Below are 18,712 nucleotides of genomic sequence, written 5' to 3'. Positions count from 1 at the left end.
AACCTGTAGGTGTATATAAAGATCTTCACTGTGGCATGGTTGTAATAGAAAAAGTATTAACCTAGAAATCTATCACTAGGGGAAAATGGATACATTAAATACAGGTGATTTATGTGGGACAATACAATAGTCAAAATATGGGTAATTTATATCAACATAGATAAGTCAGTAACAACACTAAGTGGAAAAAGCAAGCAGAATATGTATAATATACTATATAAGTAAACTGAATTTATAAAAGTGCTTTTTTTTTTTTTAAGATAGAGATAATAAATGAGAAGGACAGGACAAATTTACTAGAAATGTTGCCTAAGGGTTGGGGAAAAGAGAGTAAGACTAGTGATGGGGTCAAAGGATACTTCAATTTCATTTGGAATGAATGCCCTTTTAAAACAAACAGTTTTTTCAAGTGAAAGTGACTAATTTTAAAATGATCAATTCTAAGTAGCAGGAATATAAATATTCTCTTTATGTCTCTTTACAATATCTTAAAGTAGAGAAAAATCACATTCAAAAGAAAGTACAGTGCTGGGGAGGAGGAATAAGGAGCAATGCTTAATTCCTCATGAAGTAAAAAATGTTGGGAACTAAACAGTTGATTGCACAGAAGTGGTGATTGTGAATGTGTAAGTACCATTGAATTAACTGTAAAACATCATTTCATGTGAATTTCACTTTGAAAAAAAAGAAAAAGTACATTTTTAGAGTCAGTCATTATAAGAACAAAAATTCCTTTTAAGCAGTTAGTGCATTATATCTTTGGCTAGTGTCTAGAGGTTAATTTTCAAGGAATTCTTTCAAAGGCTCACTCAAAGACACCAATCGACTTACACAGAATTAGTGTCTTTAAAAGTACATGACAGTGAAGATCTCTAAGCCTGTACCAACCTCCAAATAGCTACATTACCAAATATGGTAACTGGTAATGAGTTAAACTGTATGCTTCAGAACTACCGTTCTGAGGAAAACCAACCAACCCAGATTTAGTATGTGAATAAAAGTAGAAGGGTGGAGTGGGGCTTAAAAATATTAGCTCCGTCTGAATAGTCTCTGAAAGGTACTTGAGGTTCAGTAGACTAGCTTTGAACTCTGTGGCTTTGAAATTTTTGAAAATAACAAATAATTCTTTTAAAAAACAAAAAGAAAGCCCTAGCTGGTGTGGCTCATTGGACTGAGCACTGGCCTGCGAATCAAAGGGTCACCAGTTCAATTCCCAGTCTGGGACACATGCATAAGTTGCAGGTCAGGTCCCAGTAGGGGGTGCGCAAGATGCAACCACACACTGATGTTTCTCTCCCTCTCTTTTGCCCTCCTTTCCCTTTTCTAAAAAAAATAAATTAAAAACAAAGCAAAAAAATGAACCAGTTAATATTCAAGGGAGAGAATCAGATTTTTGTGTAAAACTAATTTCAGCCTGGCTGAAAGATTCAGCAGTCTGACACTTCTAAATAGTTTTTTTTTGCAAAATCAGTTTAGTGTACTTCTTTTTAAGGGCAACGCCAATTTCTGACTCCAAAACGTTTTTCATTTTTTTCCTACAAATCTGACATTTAAGCCGAAAAGTTCTTTAATAGGGAATAAAATATTTTATTCCTAAAAATCCATGGAACAGGTAATACACTAAGGAAATCACTGTATTTTGTACAATCCTTCCCCATGTCTTTCAGAGAGGGTATGTGATCTGCCCAAAGTTACACATCTAGTAAGTGACAGAACTTAACCCAAGTATTCATTCCTCTTCTAAATCCTATATTTTTTCATATATTCCATGATTTATTTCACTAACACATACAATTTGTTTAATGGCTTATGATAAAATATGTACATATTCACACTTTTCTGTAACCCTCTGAAGGAATTAGGCAGATTTTATCATTTCATAAGTAAGGCACAGAGGTGAACTGGCTTTCTCATGGTGCTACAGCTACAAAGTGGGACTTCTGAGTTCTGTCTGGATAGCAACAGACTATACTGGGTAACCTAAGAAGGTACTAGTAACCCACACTGCCTCAAAACAGACATATAAGGTCAGTTAAGTAACTGACCTTTATAAAACACTTTCACATAGACAGACAGACATAGATATATATCATATCCACAGAGGGGAAAAAAAGCAAAAGGTCGCTGATTTTACAATATTTGGCACTCCAGCATGGCTAGTGGAAAAGGGCAGCATAATGAATACAACAAATCAAACAATTTGATATGGCAGTACGTGGTAAAAATATTTTGAAAACATACCCATTTTGTGGTCCTCCATCATTTATCACATTTAAATGAGATAATTGCTTTTTTAAGTGGAGTTTGTAACTTGCATTAATTCTTAAAAATAACATCTGTAAAAGAAAGAAAACTAAATGTCTTAAAGCTCTACTGAAATAGAAAACATAAGTATCTGGGGTTATCAATTAACAAATCAGAAAAAATTTTAAAATAACCTTCATTTTGGCATATATTGCACCTTTAAAATGCTCCCTTGAAAGTATTTTATTGCTATTTCAGTACACTATTTATCATTAGTTGGATGAAAGCTCTTTTTCCCCTTTTCAGTATTATTAGTTTTAGTGTTATGACTTATCACTGCCTTTCTGCCCCTTAGAAAAAGTCCTCTGAGCTATATAAGTGGTATATGACAGGTAAAAAGAATAAAAAGAAATGGAGAATTCTGTAATACATTAATTAGGAAATTGACAGAGAAAGCAAAAAAGTCTCAATGGTAGAGGCAACAACACCTTTACCCTTCCAATCTGGTAAAGTTACTTCTAAGTATTTTATTGCTCCTGCAGGCGCACTTTTTAATGCAATGGCCCAATACTTCTTTGGGAAATATCTGACCTGAAATTATATGCAGTTAATCTATGGAAACTGTTCTGTGCAATAACAAATATTTTATATGGGAAAAATATGTATAAAGCCATCTATGGAAAAGTTCTGAGAATTACTGGTATTCAAGTGAGAATACTGACATAAAATCTATCATTTTTGCCCAGTTTTGACAATAGTTTCCTTTAAATTATAATGTAGATAAAAATAAGTGAAATAACCTGTAAGCCCAGTGCCCTAACCTGGCTAAGCCTTGCCCTGGAATTAGAATGCAGATAGCAAATCCAAAAAGGTCAGAAAGTCAGAGATAGGGGATCTTACTTGTGGAGTGAAAAGGGTGACTTGGCTAGAAGAAATGAGAAAGAAAAAACAGACCCTAGTGGGTGTTCCATATCTTATGGCTCCTCCTCAGTCCTCAGTGAGCTCCAAATCATGAGGTCAGAATGATTAATGAAAACCTAGGGAAGCATGAATGGTAATAGCTATATAAGATGGAAGTCTGATGTGGCATGGGAAAGGAGACTAGCAGGAGCAAGAGTAGGCGAGTCACTAAGAAAGCTGCCCTTTGCTTGCAACTACCACTTCCATACATTGAATCAATTAGAGACAAACTGAAATAACAAACTTGTGTGAATAGCAAAAATCCCAGTGAAAGTTAGGTTTTTAAGTCATAGAACTAGGATTGTGTTATAACATTGTATCATTCTATAGCTAGCTTGAATGACCTCACCTGGTATAGAGGAACGAGCTGAGGTAGGTAAAGAAAACTAGGAAGAAAAAACAATTCTAGAACCTTCGAAGCCCTAGGAGAGGGAACCCCAGAGTGGGGTATAGGAATGTCACTGAAGGGTAAAGAGGGAGGTGCTCTCTTGCTCACCTGAGTGCTCTTTCTCTCAGGACCACAGCTTTCCCTACCCCCTTCCCCAGGTGTGTCTTCCTTGCCTTTTTCTCCTAAGCTCCAAGGGCCCTTGTTTTGCCTCTGTAACTGTTTCCGAACCCACTCCTTCTATGGCTCACTTCTTCTACCTCTGTGACTTTCTAAATAAACTTTCTCCTATAAAAAAAAGTGAAGAGAACTCTATGATACTTCTGTAGAGGAAGACTGTAGGGACAGCAGATGGATATTTCGTAGGTGAGAGGTGCTAAAGACTACCCATTTGATTTTTCCTGGTTTGTGCCTATTATAGAACACTTATCCTGATCTAGTAAATATTAGTGGTAAGGCATATTGATTGAGTTAGTTTATGCACCTTCTCATTGTTAACTTTATCACTAACTTCTCCCCTATCCAATTTGGAATAGTCACCATAACATAATTTATGTTCATTGATAAATGCCAACTCTGATTTTCAAACTACTGTATTTTGCCATGTTTAATGTACACTTTTTTGCTCAAATTTTTGAGGGAAAATTAAAGATCACACTATACATGGGTAGTACCTGAAATACCTTGTATCTGTTCTTGTGCTTTGTAATTATTTGTTACATAAAATTTCTTTTACCATAATATGTTAAAAATAAATGCTAAAATTCCTTTATAATACAAAAATGTATCTAAATATAAATAAATAAAAAATTGAATTAAAACATTAAAACAAAAGATTTTTTTCCTGAAAGTCTGGTCCCAAAACATGGGTGTACATTATACATAGGAGTATATTTTAAATGGCAAAATACGGTAATAATGTAATGAATGATGTAAGTAGAATCTGGAATCTCTGATACTAAATGGACAAATGGAAAATGTGCTTTTTAGAATTGCTGACCATATAGCAAAGCTATTATTGCTCTGACCTGTCAAAGTAAGGGGCAATTTGAAATCAGAAATTTTTATCCATATTCCCTGTCAATATAACAACTGGAAAAAATAATCATAATAGAATATGAACTAAGCTTAATTGTGCCAAAAATATGTGAAATACTAATTCTACATGTCTATCATATGTTATATACAAAAAAGTAGTTTTAGGAATTACTACTCACTTGTGTTTGCTCTTCTGGAAGGAGATCAATTATAGCTTCATGCATTTTTGCCATCTGCTTACAAATATTCCTGAAACAGGCGGAAGGAACGGGAGCTTTCACCTCATACTGGCAGGGAGAAATAACGAGAATTATGTTCATATCCTTTGAATAGCACACTGTCCCCACAGACAAGTGTTTTCTTCCCCTACACATCTAACTCTGACATAGTGCTCAAGCTCATACTTCAAGGTGATCTGGGCTACTCATGCAAATCTCAAGAACTTTTCATTAAATATCCCAATCTACTTTGAGGGAGTCAGCATAACCTTGTGGCTAAGAACATGGGCTGTCTTCCTTAAGATGGCCTGTTAGGGTTCCCAGAGCTTCCGGTTCTTAGCTATGTAACATTGGGGAAGTAACTTCATTTCTCTGTATCTCAAAGGGCTTGCTGTGAGGATTTTAAAAGATGGCTCATGAGAACATAAAACAGTACCTGATAAAGTACTCAAAAAATGTTAGCTACTAATCTGGCTCAAAATACAATGATGAATCATTGAAGTAGGCCCTCTGAATCAATAGATTATTCTTAAAACATGATTTTATGAATGTGTTGTCATAATCATATCTGAAGTCAATATAACTGGTAGAATTAAAATGTTCTTTTTCTTTAGTAGGTAGGCCAATATAGTAATCATATTTAAAGTTAAGGGAAGACTTTTTCCATAATAATCTATACTGAAAATTTAAACTTAGGTAAGTTCATTTTAATATTCTTACATTTGGAACAACAACCTGGTACAATTTAGATAATCATCTTTTGGCCCACATTTTAAAATTCATAGCTTAAATTATATACCATTCTTATTTATAAGATATAGTTGGCTAAATACATTTTAGAAGCATTCATCTTATACAGTTTATTAAAATGATGAGCTCCAACATACTGCTGTAGCTCATGTTGAAGTCACCATGTGACTAGACCCAGATAAAGTTGTGACCATCCAATAGTTTGTCTCTCTTCAGCCTAGAAATATATCAAACATCCCCTTACCCATTTTTTATTAATAACAGCTCTAAGACACAATTCACATACCATAAAATTTATCCTTTTAAAGTGTATAATTAACTGGTTTTTAGTAAACTCATAGTTACACAACTATCACACTAATTTCTGAACATTTTCATCACCCCAAGAAGAAACCCAACATGCATTAGCAGTCATTCCCTACCCCGCCCTCCCCTTAGCCCCTGGCAACCACTCATCTCAATAAACGGTATCATACAATATGTGGCTTTTATGACTGGCTTGCTTTCACTTAGAATAAAGCTATCAAAGTTTCTCCATGTTCTAGTATGGGTCAGTACTTCATCCTTTGTATGGCTCCACGATATTCCATCATATAACTATACCATAGTTTATCCAATCATCAATTGGTGGGCATTTGGATTATTTGCACTTTTTGGCTATTAAGACTCATAATGCTATAAACATGCATGGATAGACTGTGTGTGTGTGTATGACTTTTTTTCAATTCTTGTGGGTATACACCTAAGAAGTGAAATCACTGCATCATATGGTAACTCTATGTTTTACCTTTGCAGAAAATGCCACCATGTTTTCCAAAGTAGGTATAGCACTTGACAATCCCACCAACAGTGTATGAGGGTTCCAACTTCTCCATGTTCTCACCATCACTAATTACTGCGTCCTTTTTATTTTAGCCATCCTAATGGGTATGCAGTGGCATCTCATTATACAACATCCCCTTATCTAACTATCCCTTGCCCTAATGAATTGAATAGTTAATCTCCCTGAAATTTCTCTCTACTTAGAACCTCATGACGCCATACTGGATTACAGTGGACCCTAAATCCACTGACCGGTGTCTTTTAAAAGAAAGGAGAGGGAAGTTTAGACACAGGGACACACAGAGGGATGACAGCCATGAGAGGACAGAGTCGGAGATAGGAATGATGCATCTATAAGCCCAGGGATACCAACAATTGACAACAAGCACTAGAAGCTAGAAAAGAGGTAGGAGAGATTCTTCACTACAGCCTTCAGAGGGAACTTGGCCTGGCAAATCTTTGATTTAGTACTTCTAGCTTCCAGAACTGTAACAGAATAAATTTCTGTTGTTTTAAGCCACCCAGTCTGTGGTAATTTGTTATGGCACCCCTGGGAAACTAGAACACCCCTCAAAACCTCCTCTTCTCCCCTGTTTTCCCTAATGATACTATTCTTTCCATCTTACCTTCACCACCACTTTTCTTCAGTCAACTAAACCTGATACATCACAAGCTTTATTTTCAACCCTTAAAATAAATTTGGTTCTTGCCGTAACCCAAACCACCTTTCCCCACTATTAACAATCTTCTGAAATTTCTCTCTGGAAAAAAATCACCAAAGACGTCTTAACTGCCAAATTTAGTTAACTCTTCTAGTTCTCCTTCTTCATTGTTCTGCAGTAGTTTAAACACTCTCACACTTGAAACACTATCCTTATGTAGCACAATGCTTTCCCGGTTGCTCCCCACCTACCCTTCCTCTTTTTGTCTCCTGCTTCTTCAAAGTTAACCCCCACTTACCTTCCCATCTTTTCTCTCCTATCAATCTCATTCAGTCTCATGACTTCTAATAAATCTCTAGTCATGAACCACCTTATTGAGTTTAAGTCACACATTTCCTAGGTGTTCCATTCCATAACTAAGTTTACCATGATCTTCCCCAAGCCTGCTCTTCTGACTTGTTTCAATTACTATTGCTGGTATTACAATCCTGTTCACATAGACTGAAATTTGCAGTCTTTATTCCTCCTTTTCCTTGTTTTCTTGTATTGAATGAATCAGTGACTAAGTACATTCAGATTATTTTACACATTAGTTAGCACTTCAGGTCAGACCTTCTCAACCTCTGTACTGACATTTGAAGCTGGATAATTGTTGTAGGGGCTGCCTGCATACTGCAGGATATTCAGCAACATCCCTGGCCTCTACTCACTAGTTACCATATCATCCCACTCCCCAACTGTGACAACCTAAAATGTTCCCAACATTTCTGAATGTCCTCTGAGGGACAAAATTGTTTCAGTTGAGAAACACCATCTTAGGTGAGGCCTTCAATACGTCTCACTTGAAAAAATGTAGTACCATTTTCAAGAGTACAGGTGTTAGTTCAACAAACATTTACTAAAACTACCTGGCATATAGTAAGTTCTAAAACAAATATTTTTCTTGGGTGTGTATATGTACCCATATGTTTGTATGTAAGCACACAGGTAGGCATGTGTATGCTTGAATGAACGGGTTAGATATTCTGCTAGCTGGAGTATACAAAGATGACTCAGAGAAAGTCCTCTTTGGGGGGGCTATCTAAAAGGTGGTGGGCCAGAGAGCAGATTTTTCATGATACAGGACACAGGTGAAGGACATTTTGGCAGTAGCAGAAATGGCTCCCTGAGGAGAACACCTGGGCTTCTGAGTCTTCAAAGGAAAAAAAAATAAGTAAAAATGAAATAGACTCATAGACACAGAGTGGACTGGTAGTGGCAAGAGGGGAGGGAGGCAGTGAGGCTGTGTGAAAGAGGTGAAGGGAATAAGAAGTAAATCGGTAGTTACAAAATAGTCAAGGGATGTAAAGTACTGCATAGGGAATATAGTCAATAATATTGTAATAACTATGAATGGTGCCAGGTAGGTACTGTAAATATTGGGGTAACACTTTGTAAAGTATATGATTACCTAACCACTATACTGTGCACCTAAAACTAATACAAAATAATATGGAATATAAACTGTAACTGAAAAATAAAATTTAAAGTTTTAGAAAAAATTAAGTAAAAGTATTCCAAATAGAGTACATACCTCAAATCCATTCTACATACTATCTCATTAATCCTTCTAAAATGCAATCATGTGATTGATTAGTTTAAACACTTTGGAGTTTTGCTTCTATTTAAAATTTAGAAAGCTTCAAGAGCATGTTGCTACTACCCTAACCACAAGAAAAAACTGGAATAATTTATAAATCATAACTTTTCTTGCTCCGGCTGGGTAGTTCAATTGGTTGGAGTGTCACCCTGATAGGCCAAGATTGTGGGTTTGATTCCCGGTCAGGGCACATACAAGATCAACTAATAGACGCATAAATAAGTGGAACAACAAATTGCTGTCTCTCTCTATATCGCTCTGTCTGTCTCTCTTTCTCACTCCCCTCATTCCTCCTCTCCCCCCATCTCTGTAAAAAAATAAACTTTTCTTAAACTCATCAGAGAGCAGAGGTCATGGAAACCAAGGGAACTAATTCCAAAGGCTGACAAGGCCTTCTCAGGAGACAGGACATAGGAACGGTCTCACTTTGGGCAGAACACAGAAAGAAGAAGTGATTACAATAGAAGCAAATAAAAAAACAACTAACATTTTCACAAATTTTCAAAGGCCAAATATAGACTAGCATAGAGTAAATAAGAATCCTAGCCACAAGGAAAGAGCAAACTCACAAAGGTCTTCATCAGGTACTCACAAGCAACACTGGGGTCAGGGCAGAACACCACAGAGTCACACTCATTTGCATGTGCAAACAGGAGGAGGCTACCACTAGAAAAAAGCAAGAAATGCCAACCACTTCCTGGAATCCTCTTATACAAGGCAAAAACCTTAAGTCTCTGAGAAGAGACACAAAACTTATTCCTGGAGTCACTCCAAGTCACTTCAAGTGTGAGAGCGTGAGGGGTAGAAACAAAACATGCTTCCAGAGGGAAGGAAGGAAAACACACTAAGCTCAGGATTCTACCCCAATCGAAGCGGAGGTTGGCTATGCCTGCAGGAGGGGTGGGAACACTGAGAAGGCTTCAGATCCAAGGACTCACTTTACCTGATTTCTAGACTTAGAATAATGCTACAGTAGTTAAGACAGACATAGAGTTCCAGTCCAATAGTAATCCCACACAAAAAGTCGATTGATTTTCTACAACGGGGCTAATAAAGATGATCTTTTCAAGAAAAAATGCTGGAACTGTCCAAAAAAAAAAAAATAGGACTGACTTATACTTTGTACTACAGTTGTCCCTTTAACAACATGGGCGTGAACTGAGCATGTCCACTTATATACAGAATTTTAAAATACTGGTTTGTTCAACGTCAGCCTTTTTGATCCAGGGTTGGAAATCTGCAGATGCAAAGGGCCAAGTGAAGTTAAGGTTTAGCAGAGTCTAATGTTACCATATTTTGCTGTGTATGATTTTCTCCTCAAATTTTTGAGGGAAAAACAAGGATGCCCATTATACATGGGTAGTACTAATTCTGTATCTCTACAAATGTTTTTAATTCTTTTATTTATGCTTATGTGTTAAAAGTGTAACACTAGAGAGCAATAACAACATCCATATGCAAAATAATACCCTGAAATACGATAATCAGTTTTGTTTCTAAATATAAATAAATAAAAAATCAAATTAAAAAATTAAAACAGAAGATTTTTTTTCCGGAAAGTTTGGGCCAAAAATGTGGGTGCACAATATATACAGGAGCACATTAACCCCCGACGTGTTCAATGGTAACTGTATACACAAAAATCAAGTAGAAATGGATATAGACTTATATGTAAAAGCTAAACAAATAAAACTTCTAGAAGGGAGCACTGGAAAATAACATAGTAACTTGAGTTACACAAAAATTTCTTAGCACAGGATACAAGAAACATGAAAAATAAAAGAAAAAATGATAAACTTAAGTTCATCAAAATTCAAAACTGCTTTTTTTAAGACTGTTAAGAAAATGAAAATGGACTGGGAGAAAACACTTACAAAACACATATTTGACAAAGGATTTGTATCCAGGATATATAACTCAGCAAGATTCATAAACCCAATTTTTAATTTATTTTTATTTTTTATTTTTTGATTTTGAGAGTATGTTTATCAAACCTGGGATAGTGAAAAAAGGAAGGACTTAGGATAGAAGAAGCAACAAGGAGAGAGCCTAGGTGGAACTGCTTTGGCTCATTAGAAGTACTATAGGAGAGAAATGAGTATAGGCAGGGCTGCTGCTGGTTCACCAAAAGTCAGAGAAAAGGGAGCTCTGAAGACAAGGTTCAGGGGTTAGCCCAGGACAACCTTCTGCTGCCCATTGCTCCCCTGGTTGCAAGTCTTGTGGAGACCCTTAGATTTTCGGGAGAAAAAGTATGCCCAAGAAAGAAAGGGGAAAGAAAGGTATGTGCATGCTCCAGAGAAGACCCCCTATCCCCAATTTTTTAAATGAAGAAAAAATTTTAACATTTTACCAAACAAAGAAAAGATATGGATGGCAAACTGATGCATGAAAAGATGGTCAGCATATTAGTCATTAAGAAAATTAAAAACACAATGAGATATCACTCCACACAGACCTACTACAGGACTAACATTAAAAAAATAGACAATAAAAATGCTGGCAAAGATGAAGAGCACCTACAATTCTTAAACATCACAAGTAGGAAGACAAAATGGTGTAGTCATTCACTTTGGAAAATAATCTGGCGGTTTTTATAGTTATGCAGTTTTATATTTCTATACTACCATCAATCTATTCCAAAGTATTTACACAAAAGAAATGAAAACAAATGCCCACACAAAGATGTGCACACAACTGTTTACAGCAGCATTTCTCATAACAGGTAAAAACTGAAGATATCCCAAATATCTATCAACTGATGAATGGATAATGAAATAGTGGTACATCCATACAGTGGATACTACTTTATCATAAACAGGGAAAAAAACACTACTAACACATGCTACAATATCCATGAATTTCAGAAGTATTATATTAAATGAATGGAGCCTGGGACAAGAAGCTACGGTTTGTGTAATGTAATTCCATTCATAGGACATCTGGAAAAGGTAAAACAATACAGATGGAAATCACAGAAGAGGTCATCAGGTTTTAAGATGTGGGGAAAGGCCTAACCCCAAAAGTGCCTAAGGGAAGGAATGACAGTGATGAAACTATTCAATATCTTGACAGTGGTAGTTCTACTACTGTATGTACTTGTTAAAATCATCAAAATATATATTTGAATGAATTTTACTGAATGTAAGTTGTATCTCCATAAAACCTGACTTAAGTTGCTTCATTTTCCACCAGTAAAGTTCTCCACTATCTTTCCAACATATCTCTCACTCTTCTGTTCACTCACCTTAACACATTAGTTTAATGGTATTGCTTACATTTGTTATTAACAGAAGCATTAGCAGTCAACATTTACTAGAACTTGCTATAGTTAGACACATAGTAAAAGAAAAGTTCTTCACATATTCTATCTCATTAATCCTCACTACAATTTTATGGAACTCTATTATAACCCCCATTTAGAGACAGAAACTGAGGTTTAAGGAGATTAATAATTTGCCCAAGGTCCTTAAATGGCTAATATGTGACAAATATGAAACTTGAACTTAAGTCTACCTGACTCTAAAACCTTGACATTAAACTTCCTTCTTATGATTCCTATCAACATGTCTGCTTATGCTGTCACCTCAGAGTGTCTCCATACTGCAACTTCATTTGCTCTAACCATATTTATTATTAAAGCAAACCTTATATGCATACCTCGCCCATAAAGCTTTCCCCGGTCTCCCTCCCTAGCTGGCAACCATCTCTTCCAAAACATTAAAAGTTCCAATGGCACTAAATTAATTCTTTACTTATGACACTTTGTATAGTCTACCTCTTGTTATAGATAGTATACATTTCCTACTAGGTAAATATCTAATATCTAAAATTATAAATATTTATTATTTGAGGACAAGATAGAAGGCTTCTACACTCTTATGTATCCCTGTTACCTAACACCATTTAACTTAATAAATGAATGAATTATGGCTAAGACATCACTCTAGCCAATAGCACAATTAGATGTTAATGTTTCATTCTACCCAAGCAATGTCCACTTACTTAGCCTCTTTGAATCAGCCTTTATTATTGTGTTATCCTTCTTTACCCAAATTAAAATTTCAGATAATAAAATGAAAAGCTGAAAAGTAAGAGGCTAACCAAAACTAATCACTGTCTGTTTTGTTGGTATGAATTAAAAACAGGGCCAGCCCTGGCCCGTGTGGCTCAACTGGTTTGAGTGTCATTCTGTATACCAGAAAGCTGTGGGTTTGGTTCCTGGTCAGAGCACATGTCTACGTTGTGGGTTCAGTCCCCGGCTGGGGAGCCTACAAGAGGCAACCAATAGATGTTTCTCTCTCACACTGAGGTCTCTCTCTCTCTCCCCCCTCCTCTCTTCTTCTCCCCCTGCCTCTCTCTTTAAAAACGATGAAAAAAATGGTCTCAGGTGACGAGATTAAAAACAAAAAAACAAACAAAAAACCAGGGTCAAACTCCTAGGCAACCCATGGTGGGGGGAGGGGAAGTATATATGACAGGGAGTGACAAAAAGACCCTTGTTAATAAGGAAAGAACACAGGATAACAGAAGTCATTGGTGGGGAAGGTGGTAGAAAAAACACTAAGTTGCATTCATCTAGGCACATTTTTGACATTAAAAAAGAGATATAAAATATGGGAAGGGGGACATTTGAAGCTTCTAAAAGACTTAAGAGACATAATAACTAAATGTAATATGCAGACCATGTAGAAATCTTTGATCAAGCAAGTTATTATGAAAAGACATTTTGGTATAATTGATAAGATTCAAATAGAAATAGGTATTAGGAGGAATTATTTTTAATTTTGTTAGGTATGATATGCTAGAGTGATTATATAAGAAAGTGTCCTTTTAGAAATACATAAGTATTTAGGAATGAAATATCATAAAGCCTCAAATATATAAAATATTTTAGCAAAGAAAGCGAAATGTTAATGACTATTAAAAATAGGTGATGAATATATGGGAAGCTCATTAAATAATCCTCATCTTTCTTTGCCAAAATTAAATAAATTGAATTGTCACAGGAAAAAGTTGAGACACAGACCCAATTCTTGTTCAAAAACTCTGGATGACCAAAATGATAATGTTATCAGTAGACAGTCTATTTGGGACACTAGGGAGTCTCCCTGGTCAGCCAAGACGGTAGCAGGTGGATGTTCTTACACCGACAACGTGGAAAGCTAGAGATATCAGTGGATAGGGCCTGAGTGTGTGAAAAGCTAGCAAGATAATTGGATAGAGAAAAGTCTTCCTCACCCTGTTCCAGTACCAGATTGGGGGTGGGATCAGGGGAAGACAGGCACATGGGCAGCAAAGTCAAAATGCACTTGGGGAGATGCCAGACCAAAGCCGCCTGTAAGTATAGCCTGGGGAAAGAAGGGGTTGGTTGGGAGGTGGACCCTCCCAAAGTATGTGCAAGTTTGAGAAGTTGATTGATCATTTTGAGAAAGTACCTGGCCCATCCCATACTCAAGCTAATATAATCCCAGGGGAACAAAGAGGCTTGCTCTGGTATGTGGCCAGCTCTCTTGTGACTTGCTTGCTTGCGACCTGCACTTGCATAGTGCACTGCCTGTTCTTTCTAATGGGTCACATGGCTGCTAAGGCCACATGACCCATAGATTCCAAGAAGAAGCCTCTCTTTCTCTCTGCCTTGCCCACCTGATGATAAACTCACCCATGAGTTCATGTGCTCTCTCACCTGGGAGCATGTGATCATGTGGCTCCAGCAACCGCATGGCTCATGGTCATGCAGCCTCCACACGTGGGCTCCAGGAGGAAGCATGAAATGAAAAGCAGCCGGGAACAAACTAAGCTACTTGGATGGGGATATGACCATGTGGCAGCTGAATGCGGACTCCAAAGGACTGTACTTTGGAGCAGGAACTCTGAACACTGGCTCTGAACTCTGTGAACTTTGTCTGGCCTTCATGAGGAGATGGGCTTTGCAACAGGAGTCCACCATTCTCCCAGATTGCGTAGCACCTGAATAAAACCTCTTTCCTTTGCACCAGCAACTGGCTCATGAATTTGGCTTTTGTGGCAGCAGGCATCCAACCTCCCCTCCTTTGTTTCTGGTTAAGTTACAACAGAATAAAGTCAGGGTTTTAGGGATACTGGAATTTGGCGGGGGGGGGGGGGGGGTGTTTCATTATATCCCACAGCTAATTACTAGTTCTACTATTTAACGTTTACCTTATTCTACATTGTTAGGTGTTTACAGTAACCTGCCATATTATATGGTAAACATTGAGGGTCGTCACAATGCATTATTTATTGACTTTTGGTACACAGAATGCCATGTTTCAAAAAGGAAACTGGTGGAATAGAACTGCTTTTGAATGTAGCTTGTACTTAGGGTCCTCAATTATTTTTAAGAGTATAAAGCGGTTCTGTGGCCAAAACATTTGAGAACTATTAAATAAACACAATCTTTTTTTCCAAGCACTCATTTTTTACTGTCACCAACAAAAGTTTAGACACATGTCCATGTATGTGAATGGGCACCACTTTATCTTGCCCTTGTATGACTTTTATGTGCCTGTTGCTCCTGCCATCTCAGATTATGAAGGATGCAAGTAGGAGGAAAAGCATATCAAAGTGACTTGCTTTATAAACTTACTCTAAACATGCTCTTGGATAAAGGTAGAAACTAAGTAAACTTTCAAACTTTCAAGTTCTAAAATATCTGCTTTCTCCTTAAGATATGTGTTGAAAAACTTAAGAAAAAGGAAAGAGTGACAGGTAGGACAAAAGTGACTGGGGCTGATTAAGTGACATTTTTCTGAAGATATCCTCCAGTGTAATTGAGAATTCTTTGGAAAACATTGTTTCTTTTAATAACCTACAGGGAATGAGATGCAAACAAGAAACAGACATTGAAACTGGTTATCTATAAGGGAAAAAATAGAGCACCTCAGACTCCGCATTTTTAATAACATATTTTACCACAATTTATTTACTTTTTTCTCTATTTTGATCTTTGTTCTCAATTCTGTCTCTGGAAGGCTTTCAGAGTAAAACTTATTTTTGAAGAGGTATATATTTGTCAATACAGCTAATATAAAATTGCTTCTATATAAGGTTTCTTTCATCTTTGAAATCATCCCTCCCTCCTCCTGAATCCCTTAGGAGATGAATATCAACTCTTTGAGCAATCTGAAGATTTCATTGAGTTTTTTCCTAAACCCTCAAAAATTTGATTTGTTATACAACTATGAAAAAGTCACAATGCCTTTAAGCAAAGCCAAATAATTTCTGTAAATAATTACCTTAGATAACAGCTTGTCAAATAAGCTATCCATTATCGCTACAAGCTTAGCTGATATTTCAGCTATGTGGTCATGATAGTCCTGAAATGAGAAATAGCATTATATTTTAAAGTCCCTGGGATAAATCTAAAAAACACTTAATGATTCAGGAATTAAATTTATGCAACTCCAGTATAAAAAATATGAAAAAGTACCTTAGTGATATGATCAAAATGCCTAAGCATGCTATATTGCTTAGGCTGCAGTCGGGCTTCAAAATGAGCCCGGATCACAGGAATGTAGTGCACAATCAACTGCAAACAGCGTGAAGAAAGAGCTGAAGACCCAAGTGGTAGATATATCATGGAGAAATAAAAAACAATATTAGTTGACTTTAAGTACATATAAAATTAAGTAAAAAACATTAATTATATACAGACCCCAGTTTATTTTATAAATGAAGAACAAAGTGGCAGAAAACAACATATTTCAGTTTGTTTAAGAAAATCATTTGGTACTCAATACTATAATGAATGTACTGATTTTCCAGGCAGACTCAGGTATAAGTATTGCTGGCATGAGGAAGCTGATGGTACAACTGGTTCTCTTCTGACATTCAGATACCTTCCACCCCAAAGTACTTCACACATAACACAGCTTAAAATTTTTCGCAGTGGTGCAACTTCCAAATAACATACTTGTTAAAATGGAAATTCCTCATAGCATTTCCCCAGAATTTAATTTTTAAATTATAGTGATACATAAAAGAGTGAAGTAGCATTTGCCACTTAAACACAGGCTTTGGTTAGAGCAACGAACATCAGGTATACCAAAATCAGGAATATACTAACATAAGTATAACACCTCAGCATATAAATTAAAGAATCCATACCCAAGTTTTTTGTAGTTATTGTTTTTAATCCAACAACTTGCAGTGCGCCAGCTCCAAGAACTAACTGACAACTTCTCGAATTGAAGTACTAACAAAGGAAGGGGGAAAAAATCCAACAATTTATTAAAAAACATTCTTCATATGCTGGCAGTGTGTTAACATCTAAAAAATGCATCATCTTTCCTCTTATTCAATGACCAAGTAAATCTTCTAGTAGGAGCAAATAGGGTCTATTCATGTAATGACCAAAAAAGAAAAAAAAAAGGAAGAAACGGGTGTTCCTAAATGATAGTATGTACTGTCTGGTAGTAAAAAAAAGCTAAGAAATCCTAACAATCAATTGTTCAGAAATTAAGCTTTAACTTGCATTCACAGAACTATTTCAGTCATTTTCTTCAGTCATTCTTACTGGACAAGTCCTATTTTCAAAAGGGTAACAAAATCTTTCCGGGTTAAAATATGACAATTCAGTTTTGGGACATAATTGATAGACTAGACATTTGAAAAATGAAAACTTTTCTTTATGTTAGCAGTTAAAAATACCTTAATATGAAATGCCTGAATAAAATTATCACCACATTTTTATTTTACATTAATGTTTCTGAAAGAATGATTTAAGAAAAATCTCTAACCTTAGTGAGATGAATTTTGTAAAGTTCAGTGAATTCCTTCCATGCACATTTGAAACCAGTCCAGGTTTTTTGACCTAAGTGGCCTCAGTCATGTTCAGCACCTAACGAACAAATCATCTCCTGTCTCCAATGTCATTAACAACTCTATGGGTGTAATGAGGAGTCACTAAATGTGGCATGAGAAGGAAGCAGACAGCCTTCTTCCAGATATATGTGATTTAACCATAATTTAATGTCACAAAATAAATGTTTTAAAGATAACCTTGAAATGCCTTAGAGTTTGAAGATAAGCCACACCCTAAAGAATTACTTCTTCCAACTATGTTTTCATAACAGAATAAAATCATACCCACCTTCAATAAGTCTGAGAGACGAGTAAGCATGTCAGTAGTAACAGATGGGATATTATCCACACACTGGCAATATTCAAGGATAATTCTTATCAACAGCAATACAGTTCTATAAGAAAAGAAAGATGATCTAATAGACAGTCAAAATAAGAAAAATCAAACTGGTTTTGCATATAAAAATCAACAATAATCTTGGTAACTGCTAAATGATGTGTTTTACCTACAAGTGCAGCAGAGTAAGAACTCACTAGGCTGAGGGTGCAAAATTAAGGAGGCACTTAATTTCAGGGCCATATAATTGCAGGTTCATCACTTGCATGACACTGAGAATGAGTACCTCTTTAAATTTTATGCTGTGTGCATATCACTCTCTGTGTGGCATCCTTATTAAGTATGTCTCTTCTATAAAGTAGGTATTCCATTCTTTGGTCAATTTGATACCAGTAGCCTGGCTAGTGCAAGGAGTGCCTGTGGGAGCAGAAGGGAGGAGACTCAGGGGCAGCACCACATTGTTCTGGTAAACCAAGCTAGCAGGGTGTGTGATGACAGATTCTACCCCCACCTTGTGCCATGGCAAGACACAGAAGGGGAAGGCCTTGCACTGAGCATGTGCAAGGTTAGCAAGGGTGACTGGCAAAGGGAAATGCTCTCCTACTCCCTTCTGGTCCCTGGATGGGGGTGGGACCAGAGGATGCAGCTGCATGTATCTTAAGAGGTCAAGATGGCAGCAGGGGAAGGTGCTGTGCCAGAGAAAGACTTATCAGTCTAGCCTGGGAAAAAGATGGGATTGGTGGGGGGAGTCAGGGACACCATTCCAGGAGCACATGGAAGCTTGGTCTGAAATATATAAACCAAGAGAAAAGGACAAAGGGTCTCTCTCTTTGACCC

At 36.6% G+C, this 18,712-nt stretch overlaps 1 protein-coding gene across 6 annotated transcripts in view; it reads right to left on the bottom strand.

Annotated features, from left to right (window-relative positions):
* The window catches only part of VPS54 (VPS54 subunit of GARP complex), a 99,694-nt gene that overhangs the window by 3,182 nt on the left and 77,800 nt on the right, over positions 1-18,712 (bottom strand). For 4 of the 6 annotated variants that reach the window (XM_054586895.1, XM_054586896.1, XM_054586894.1 and 1 more), the window contains 6 exons: positions 17,828-17,933; positions 16,843-16,930; positions 16,166-16,287; positions 15,972-16,052; positions 4,807-4,914; positions 2,242-2,336 (listed from right to left, as the gene is read on the bottom strand). In XM_054586895.1, the coding sequence (XP_054442870.1) occupies positions 2,242-2,336; positions 4,807-4,914; positions 15,972-16,052; positions 16,166-16,287; positions 16,843-16,930; positions 17,828-17,933 (600 nt within the window). Of the gene's footprint in view, positions 1-2,241; positions 2,337-4,806; positions 4,915-15,440; positions 15,545-15,971; positions 16,053-16,165; positions 16,288-16,842; positions 16,931-17,474; positions 17,576-17,827; positions 17,934-18,712 lie in introns of those variants that run through there. The other 2 variants (XM_054586898.1, XR_008530301.1) reach the window with 2 other exon arrangements.

The sequence above is a fragment of the Pteronotus mesoamericanus genome, unplaced genomic scaffold (genome assembly GCF_021234165.1).
Source record: "Pteronotus mesoamericanus isolate MK-2021 breed Mesoamerican mustached bat unplaced genomic scaffold, CSHL_Meso_final contig_98, whole genome shotgun sequence".
NCBI lineage: Eukaryota > Metazoa > Chordata > Mammalia > Chiroptera > Mormoopidae > Pteronotus > Pteronotus mesoamericanus.
This window is presented reverse-complemented; position numbering and strand designations above follow the sequence as displayed.